Source organism: Dipodomys merriami, unplaced genomic scaffold (genome assembly GCF_024711535.1).
Source record: "Dipodomys merriami isolate MVZ:Mamm:240054 unplaced genomic scaffold, mDipMer1.0.p SCAF_15, whole genome shotgun sequence".
In the NCBI taxonomy this organism is placed as follows: domain Eukaryota; kingdom Metazoa; phylum Chordata; class Mammalia; order Rodentia; family Heteromyidae; genus Dipodomys; species Dipodomys merriami.
In genome coordinates this window covers 12044749-12054780 of record NW_027202826.1, presented here as the reverse complement: position 1 = coordinate 12054780, position 10032 = coordinate 12044749, and the positions used below count along the sequence as shown (strand labels likewise).

Sequence of the window (10032 nt, the reverse complement as noted above, 5' to 3'; positions counted from 1 at the left end):
GGAGCACTGCAGATTACAGTCACTTGCAACCAATCACTTATTAAAGATGACTTTCTGTAGCTGGAATATCCCATTCCCCAGGAACCAAGTGTGTAACCCTAGTGGTCCCTTTTACCATTCTGTCAAATGGAATTCCTATCGGTGCAAATTTTATACCAAAACATTGAATAATTCATGAACCTTATACATATTACTGGACATATTTCGTGATTTAGACATTACACTCAGCATATTACCCCCACTGAATCCTGCTAACAATCCTACACAATAGACAATTTAAGTACCACTTCTATTTTAGCAACATGAGGAAACTCAGTGAGACTAAGTAATTTGTACTGGGTGATCAGTCAGTAAGGTATAGATCTGAGGTTCAAATCCAGGCAGATGGACTCCAAAGTTCTCACCAACTCCTTGTGTATGCTCTCTGATTGGTCTCTACTTTCCTCAAAGGCAATGTCTTACTAAAGTGTACATGCCAAGCATGCACAAGGTCCTGATCTGATCCCTAGCAACCAATAATAATAATAATGAAATGATAAGCAATAGTTTAGTGATCAAAGAATCACACCCTCCTTCCTTCCCTCCCTAGCTCAATTTCTCCCTCCTTATTTCCCTCCCTCCCTCCCTCCCTCCCCCTTCCTTCCTTCCTTCCTTCCTTCCTTCCTTCCTTCCTTCCTTCCTTCCTTCCTTTCTCTTTCTTGTTCCTTCTCACTCTTCTCTCTGTTTCTGTCTCTCTGTCTCTCTCTCTTATTAGTACTGAGGCTTGAACTCTGAGCCTTGCACTGTGCTTGGCTTTTCCACTCTATCATTTGGGCCATCTCCATTATTATTATTATTATTATTATTAGATTGGTTATTTGGAGATAAGAGAATTTTAGGTTTGTTTGCCTAGACTAACTTTGAATTGTGATTCTCAGATCTCAGCCTCTTGAGTAGCTAAGATTATGAATGTCAGCTACCAGTGCCTGCTTATTGTTGAGTAGACAATATGTGCATAGTTCAGCGAGAAGCCTTTCTTCTAACCATTTCCCTTAGCACCTCACTCCATCTCTTCCCACAGAGGTAACACTGGTGTAGACACAACCTCTAAGGTATGCCCTAGAAAATATCCAATGTGTGTCCCACCAATCTACTGTTATTTTTGTTTTTGTTGCTAGTCCTGGGGCTTGAACTCAGGGTCTGAGCACTGTCCCTGTTTAAGGCTATTACTCTACCACTTGAGCCACAGCTCTACATCCAGCTTTTGGTGGTTAATTGGAGATAAGAATCCCCATGGACTTTCCTGCCCAGGCTGGCTTTGAACTGTGATCCTCAAACCTCATCCTCCTGAGGAGCTAGAATTCCCAGCATGAGCCCCAGCACCTGGCTGTTTTCCTCTTTTTAAAAAATGGAAGTATGCTTTTCTGTCATTTATTTTGGAAATTGTTCTGTATGAATAGGTGAGGTATCTCATTCTTTTAAAAGACTGTTTTATATACTTTTGTATGGCTATTCAATCATTTGTTTTATTATTACCTTTGTAATTTGGAAGTTTTGATAGGTATTAGAAAATAGAAGCTTTAAAGACTGGACTTCAGATCAAATCAGTTGAAATCATCAAGTAATTGTTGAGAGTTCAAGATTGCTAGGCTGGGGACTATGGCTACAAAATTGGTTTATGTCTTAATAAGATTGACACAAGATGTATAGTATAGCACAAAGATTGCTATAAATGCTATCAACGCGGTAGATGTTTTTGTTTTGGAGGGATTGGGGTGCTATTCAATTTGGTCAGACTTCGAGGTGTAGGGAATGACAATCATGGTGTTTATTTCCCCTGTTGTTCCTAGGAAATAGGAACAGATGGAAGAGATATTTGTGACACTTACATTCTACATGGAAACTAGGAGCAGGTGGAAGTCATTATCAGAGTTACCTTTATAGGAAAGGTACTGAATGGTTTGGAGCTGGACGTTAACCGAGATGGAGGAGAGATACATTACACACTTACTGGGCCAATGGCCTAGCAATGAATGTCAAGTCAGGGAAGGAAGTATTACGAAAGAGAGAAAAGAGGAAGATCTGGTTTTGACAGGTGCACCTTCATCATTATTGACCAGTTACAGCACCTAAACATGGACGTTTATTTTCAAGTCAAAACACGAATAAGTCTGGGTAAAGACTTAGAGCCATGAGCTAACTGTATTTCTCTTCCTAATGCTCGGGACCTTTCCTGCTGTCCGTCTGCCCTGCGTCCTCAGGCTGTGCTTCAGTTAGACTCACGGAAGGTCGACCTTCCCTCCCCTTGGGGACGGGGGATGCGCCGCCCTGGGCCCCCAGCTCCTTCCCGGGTGCGGGCGATGGTTGGAGGTGGTTCGAGGCCTGCGTGCACTCCTCCCCGGGTTGCAACAGCCAGAGCCACACCAGCTGCGGGATCAGGGGAGAAAGGTTGCGCTCACCCCACCCCACAAAAGGAGGAGCTTATCCCTGTGTGCAAAGTCTGGGAACCCGGGTGAGCAGGAGCGCAGGTTGGAGCCAGGAAGAGGAGCGGGAAGGACGTCCCCCCACCCACTCCGGGTAATGACGCCCCAGGGAGCGCCCCCTCCCTCCGGGCCACCCCCAGCCCTGCCCAGCCCTGGGCCTTACATAAAGGGGCCAGTGGAGCTCAAGAGGTCACAGTGTTGACTGCAGCAGCGTGCTCCCGACAGACACCATGGGCTGGTCCTGGCACCCCAGGAATTTCCTTCTCTGTTTCTCCACCTTTTCCCTGCTCTCGTCTGCAAGCCTGGCAGTAAGTGCCCAGCTGTTCACAAACCGGTTCTTCTTCCCCAGACCCCTCCAGAGGAGCCCAGAGTGAACTCTCTGTCTTTCTCTCCTTGTAGTATGTCGCCACCAAAGACAATTGCTGTATCTTGGATGAAAGATTTGTAAGTCGCTTCTACATTTCTCACTTTTCTATTTGACCTGGAGAAGGGTAGACGTGAAAGCCCTTTGGTTCTGTTTGTACCAGTATTGATGGACACTTTCAAGACATAGTCATCTGTGATGTCTGCAGGTTTTGGAGTGTTTTGTATGAGGTGGTTTTGAATCATGTGGTTCTACTTGCAGGGCAGTTTCTGTCCAACCACCTGTGGCATTGCAGATTTCCTGTCCTCTTACCAAACCAGTGTGAATAAGGACCTTGAGAGCTTAGAAGATATCCTCAGGCACGTAGAAAACAGAACAACAGAGGCAAAGGAACTTATCAAAGCAATCCAAGTCAGCCACAACCCTGACGAGCCAGCAAAGCCAAGTGAGAAGCCAGCGGCAGCTGACTGAAAAAGTTGGCTGAGCAGTTGGGTTGCTGTTGTCTTCATCGTTCTAGTTTCCTAAGTATCTTTCTGTCTCTGGCCCCATGTTAACAGATATGATAGAGAGTGCGACTATGAATTCCAAGAAGATGGTAGAAGAAATCATGAAATTTGAAGCACTGCTACTAACTCATGAGTCTAGTATTCGGTAAGTGTTGCTTGGCTTTGTAAGTTTTATTTGCATTAAAACATTTTTCTTATCTTTTTATCTATCCTATTGATACATTTAGGTATCTATTTTTATGATCTTTAGGTAGTTGTACAAAGGGACTTCAATTCAACATGTCAGTTGATGAATACAATGAGCACAGAATTAGTTTCATTTAATATTACATGATTCACTAAAAGGGACCATGGAATTTTGTTTTGCAATATTAATAGCCAGCTGGCTTTACATCTATCTTCAACCTGTGGAGGAAAGAGTTTCATGGACATGAATTGTACTGCATTATAGTTGCTTTTAAATAATCACACTGGAGAAGAGTATTCCAGCTGTTTTCTTTTTTGGCGGGGGTCTGGTCGTGGGGCCTGAACTCTGGGCCTGGGTGCTGTCCCTCAGCTCTTCAGCTCAAGGCTAGCGCTCTACCACTTGAGCCACAGCACCACTTCTGGCTTTTTTCTTTTTGCTTGTGTGGTGCTGAGGAATTGAACCCAGGGCCTCGAGCATGCAAGGCAAGTGCTCTACCACTGAGCCACCTTCCCAGCCCTCCAGCTGTTTTCAACACATTCTATTCTGACTCCATTTATACAAATGTGTCTCCCCCACCCCCATTTGTTTTACAATGTAAAATCAAGCCTATGGGAATTTGGATGTTGAAAATAAAGTTCCTTTTATAAACATTTCACAAATTGCTGGTAACAAAGCAGCCGGTAGAGGCGCGAAAAGGATCTTGGTTACTAAAATAAATCATGTTGAATGCTGAGCCGACAGATTGCACCTTCAGAGACTGAACTGAATGGACAGCGTAACTATGTGGCCGGCTATGGCTATGTGTGCTCCCTGCACAAGGGCCTGCTGTAGGTACTCCTTCCCGGTGTTTGGAAGTACATACCTCTATTGCTAGCATCTGGGGACTCACAAACATTCAGGTGTGGTTTTTAGTGGTTTTAGTTTCTCCTCCCATTCCCCTTCCTAAATTGATCTCAAAGCAGACTGAGCATGGAAACATGGTGGCAGGGGAGAAGTAAGTCCCAGAGGAATTTCTTCTCTTTTGGGCATCAGAAGGCCATTGCTCTATTACAGTGAGTGCTATCGTCATGATCATCACATTGTTATTATTATTGCCCATCATGGAAATCGGAGACAACTGGGCAGAATCCAACTGGAGCTCCTAATTCTTTGTCTCCTTATTCCTGCTTGAAAGAAACACAGTCACGAACCCATTACAGATGGTTTCCCACCATTTCTAGATCTTCACAGCCTTCCCTGAAAAGCTACCAGAGTAGGGTTTTGCTTCTCCCAGGCCTTTTCCAAAGTGATGCAACTAAGAAACACTAAGAAGAAAGAAGTTTATGTTGTTTTATGACATGGGATAATTCCCCACAGACCCTTCCCCTGTGAGTTATTGAGAGAAGTGCATAAACAGGCACCTAGTGGATCCATAGGCAAGGAGGGGCAAGGCTTGTGCATTTCAGCCGGTGTGTGTGCCGCATCCGCATCACTGGCAGGTGAGTGCCTTAACTCACCTGCTGCTGGCCTCGTGCAGAAAGTGAAGACCAGGGTCACCACTTACAACGGCCTTCATTTAGTAACAGGGACTTTGTGCTTTAGGCTCTGAGTTGAGACTGTCTAGCCCATTCTAAGTAAAAAGATATAAGCTATTTTACCTGCTTTTTTTTGGTTTTAGTTTACTTTTCCCCAAAGCTTAGCATTTTACTTCACTTCAATTTAGTAATATAATTTTATAATTTTTTTCCAAGAATGGGGTCATTTATCAAAAGGGCATTTTTTTCCAGAAAAATTAGGTAAATATGAAATTATTGAAGAGAACACACAAAATTACTCTTTTCTGCAAGAAATACTTAAGGAATCTCTTGTTACCTTGTTTTTCTGTTTGTAGATTTTTGCAGGATATATATAATTCAAATAACCAAAAAATCAATATCTTGAAGCAGAAGGTAGCCCAACTTGAAGCACAATGCCAAGAACCATGTAAGGACACGGTGAAAATTCATGATAAAACTGGGAAAGGTAAGTGACAGGTTATCACGTTCACCCAAACAGATATGCCAATTAACAGTCTGTGCACATAGAAATCTATAGGACTAATTAGGAACAATCCAAGGAGTCCAATTGCCTAGAGTTTCCTTTAGTAAAAAACAATAGTTTGAAAGAACTGGGTCTGTGAGAAGAAAACTTCTTCCGAAATGAATAGTTGGTGACAGGTGAAGGCTCCATTATCAGGCTTTCAGATCTCATGGATTTCAAGCCATAATACAAAATCCATCCTCCCCCCCACTTTCTTCAGATTGTCAAGATATTGCCAACAAAGGAGCCAAAGAGAGTGGGCTTTATTTCATCAAACCTTTGAAAGCGAAGCAGCAGTTCTTAGTGTACTGTGAAATCGATGGGTCTGGAAATGGGTGGACGGTGCTGCAGAAGGTACTCTTTCCATCAGTCTACACGGAGGGCGGGTGGTGGTGGCGGTGGTGGTAGTCTGTGTGGTGACGCAGTACTGTGTGGATTATGATGGCACATAAGTAAAGTCCTGTAGTGACAGACAGGGAAGGGATTTCTTTTCTCAGGTCAAGGCTCAAAGTAGCCCATCACAAGAAGATGAGGCCACTACACTTTCTGAGGACACAACTGGGCTGCTCCAAGTCAGACCCATTTGTGACCTGTGCCTGCTGCTGGCATCCACTTCCAGTCTGGCTCATTGACCCTGTATACATCCTGCCAGTGGCACAACTCTTCCTGCAGGGGGGGGCACTGGAGGCACAAGTGGCCATCGGGCCATAGGTAGCACCAGGACCTAGGAGTTCTAAGCTTGACCTCTGAGGTCCTCTAAGCGTCATCACAATCCAGCACTGGGTTTGACTTTGCCATGTGCCAGGCACTCTTTTAAGTACCTTTAAGACTTTTTTTTTTCTCATGCAGTCTTAAAAAGTTAGCATCATTCTTCCTATTTGATAGATGGAGAATTTGAGACAGCTTCCTGTCTCAAGTTGGCAGTTAGGAGAATGATACCCTCTCTATTTTTACAACATGTTTATAATATTTCTTAATGTGTACTGATAATCTGCCTTTTCCTCTTGTCCATGGCATGGGATAAGTAGAGAGTTGATGGCAGCGTGGATTTCAAGAAAAACTGGATTCAATATAAAGAAGGGTTTGGTCATCTGTCTCCTACTGGCACCACAGAGTTTTGGCTTGGAAATGAGAAGATCCATTTGATAAGCACACAATCTGCAATCCCCTATGCACTGAGGGTGCAGCTAACAGACTGGAGTGGTAGAACCAGGTATTGTGAAGAAAACAGTTTTCACCTATACGTATTTTTTTTAAAGCATTCGAATAGGGAAGTGTTGCATTTTTACTGAGACTCTTGACAGGCTTCCTAGACCCACCCCAGATAGTGGTGTGAGTTCTACCCTGGTCCAGTTGTCTATTGCTTCATATCCTATTAACCCCCAAACTCCTCAACCTGCCTAGATGAGCTTAAAGGATCAAAGCAACAATTCCAAGCAGCTGTCCTGTGGAAGAAGGAGGTCGGGAGGAGACTCAACTTACGATGTCTCAATGTTCCTCTTCACAGTACTGCAGACTATGCCATGTTCAAGGTGGGACCTGAAGCTGACAAATACCGTCTGACCTATGCCTACTTCATTGGAGGGGACGCTGGCGACGCCTTTGATGGCTATGATTTTGGTGATGATCCTAGTGACAAGTTTTTCACATCCCACAATGGCATGCAGTTCAGTACCTGGGACAATGACAATGACAGGTTTGAAGGCAACTGTGCCGAGCAGGACGGCTCTGGTTGGTGGATGAACAAGTGTCATGCTGGCCACCTCAATGGCATCTATTACCAAGGTATGGCCTTCTTGCGGCCCAAGATATATCCAGATAGAGGTAGAGATAGATAGATAGATAATAGATATATATATATATATGTAATACTATATGTAATCCATAATAGTATATTATACAATAATATATAATATATAAAACAGGTAGTAAACAGTTACAAAAAAAGATAAGCAATGATAGTAAAGATTGTAGGCCTTTTGTTGTATTATTTTGTGTTTGGAACCAAACTTGGACTGTACCAAGCTTGTGCCTAAAATAGGTCCTTCTACAAGACTTCTAGATTTGTTCTTGTAGTAAAGCCATCACCCTGAGAGTTGGATCACCAAGTTATAGTTCCTCATCTAGAACTACCATACATCTATTCTAGATGGACTAATATTTCCATATGTGTGCTCTCTGATATATCCACTTTGCTCAGGGGCCCATTAGCTGTGTCACTAAGCAGGTGTCTGGAGATGTGAAAGGAAAAGGATGAGTGAGGACAGGAGTTCACAGAAGCTTGAGAGAAGAGACTAGTCTGGAGATTACAGATACTTAATTTTCGGATGGAGGTTGCTAGCATTCTGAAGGCTGGGATGGCTTGGAACAATGATTTGACTTGCTACCAATGGTTAGGTGCGAGGCGCCTCTATGTATGCTAACGGACACATTTGGGAGCTAGAATATGGCTATTCAGCTCAGCTCCTGATGAGCCACCTCATCTCTCAGCCACTGCCCTAACCCAGAGCTCACCTGGGATCCTCCCACAGATGGTCGAAATGAAACGACCCTTTTCAGTTCTACAACAATTTGTAACTGATGAGAGACATGAAAGGTACATTTAGAAGACACTCTCGGGAAGATGCTTGATGTCTGTATCTACTCCAATATTAGACTTGACAGCCTCCTTACCAAATTCCATTCAATCTGGTGCCTGGTGACAAGAAGGAAACACAAGCTAGTTTCATTTTATAAAGAAGGTATTAAAAAAAATGCTAGTACGTTTTATAAAGTCTCATAGTCTCTTCATCGGACCAATAAGATTGTGATATCAGATAATGTCAGATCAAGAATCTTGTGGTTCGGACCACTGTAACCTGTGTGAGGGAAGATTGGTTCTAGTGCCTGAATCCAGGATGCCCAAGCTGAGAAAGACTTAAGGTGGCATCTTAGACATTGTAGCCCTGTTCATAGTAATATGGTATGGATATGACTGTGGAGTCCAACACAGTTGTAGGGATTGTTTAATATTTTAATTCTAAACAGATTCTGGCGACCTTTAGAGATAGGTTCAGTTTATGGGCAATGCTGTAAATCTCCTTGAATGGGCCATGCACTTGATTGTAGCTCTTCATGGCCTTTCTAAGGCAAGGAACTACAAGAATAATGTTATGTATGTCTCTCACTCTGTTTTAGGAGGCACTTACTCGAAAGCCTCTACTCCTAATGGTTATGATAATGGCATTATTTGGGCCACCTGGAAATCCCGCTGGTATTCCATGAAGGAGACCACAATGAAGATAATCCCCTTCAACAGACTGTCCATTGGAGAAGGACAGCAGCACCACATGGGGGGAGCCAAACAGGTCAGCACCGAACACGAGGCTGAAATAGAGTTAGAAGAATATGAGTAGCCATTTTGCCTGGAGATTATTTACAGAGTGTGAACTATGAATTCCTATTAGCTTGTACCATGTTTCAAAAGATTTCTGCAAGTTTCTTCCTAGTTTTCCTTTCCATATGTAATCATTTTAATCCTTAAAATGATACTTGACCCTTACATAGAAATTTTTAAAAAATTCACTTTGGACTGGGTTTTTGAGATCGTAGTTATTCAAAAATTGCTTATTTGAAAGGCCAGTGTTTTGACTTAGTTCCTAAGTGCATAAAAATAAAGCTATTTTCTTTTTTGGCTATTCTATCATAAGAGGTCATTTTTTGCTCTAGTATTTTTAATTACTTCTTGTGAATGTTAAACATATACTGATGAAATAGGAAAACTTCAAATATCTAAGTGTTTTTCAATGTGTATTATCCCTAAATCATTCATATTTAATTCTTTATAACCACAGAGATATAGCTTTTTTAATATATGTTTTGTTTTATTATATATTCATAGGCCGGAGACGTTTAAAAGACCGTTTTCAAAAGTGATTTACTTTTTTAAAGGACTTTATCTGAACAGAGAAACATACTATTTTTTCCTATGGGACAATGGACTTAAAGGCTGACTTCATTTTTAAGAGTAAAACAAACCATGTTGAAAACTCCACTAACAGTTTTATGCTGGTGATAATTTATCTTCGTGCATTTTAATAAACATTTTGTTTCCTAAGATGAGATACATGGTGCCTTTTATTGATCATTAAGAACCACAGTTTTTATGGACTGGGAAGGTAGCTCAGTGGTAGAGCACTTGCTTTGCATGCATGAGGCCTGGGTTCGATTCCTCAGCACCACATAAGAAAAAAAGAAAAAAACTGGAAGTGGCACTGTGGCTCAAGTGGTAGAGCGCTAGCCTTGAGCTGAAGAGCCTGAGGGACAGCGCCCAGGCCCAGAGTTCAGGCCCCATGACCAGACCAAAAAAAAAAAAAAACAGAACCACAGTTTTAATCAACTTAGTTACTGCAACTGAAAGTCAGCAGCAGTGGCTGAGTTCTCGCTTTATGCTAGGCAGGTTCCTAATGTTTGGGG

General features: G+C 42.5%; 1 protein-coding gene across 1 annotated transcript; it reads left to right on the top strand.

Moving 5' to 3' along the window:
• The first annotated feature begins 2661 nt into the window (after positions 1 to 2661).
• Fgg (fibrinogen gamma chain) lies at positions 2662 to 9678 on the top strand. The gene is made up of 10 exons (XM_070022255.1): positions 2662 to 2770; positions 2862 to 2906; positions 3088 to 3271; positions 3384 to 3477; positions 5390 to 5520; positions 5798 to 5931; positions 6606 to 6790; positions 7085 to 7362; positions 8755 to 8924; positions 9458 to 9678. The coding sequence occupies exons 1-10, from the start codon at positions 2693 to 2695 to the stop codon at positions 9470 to 9472; spliced, it is 1314 nt and encodes a 437-aa protein (XP_069878356.1). The 5' UTR covers positions 2662 to 2692; the 3' UTR covers positions 9473 to 9678.
• The last annotated feature ends 354 nt before the right edge of the window (positions 9679 to 10032 follow it).

Coding starts and splice junctions, on each gene's coding strand:
- Fgg (XM_070022255.1), top strand. CDS start 2,693: ATGGGCTGGTCCTGGCACCCCAGGAATTTCCTTCTCTGTTTCTCCACC. Junction 5,521..5,797: donor TCATGATAAAACTGGGAAAG/GTAAGTGACAGG, acceptor CACTTTCTTCAG/ATTGTCAAGATATTGCCAAC. Junction 6,791..7,084: donor GACTGGAGTGGTAGAACCAG/GTATTGTGAAGA, acceptor TCCTCTTCACAG/TACTGCAGACTATGCCATGT.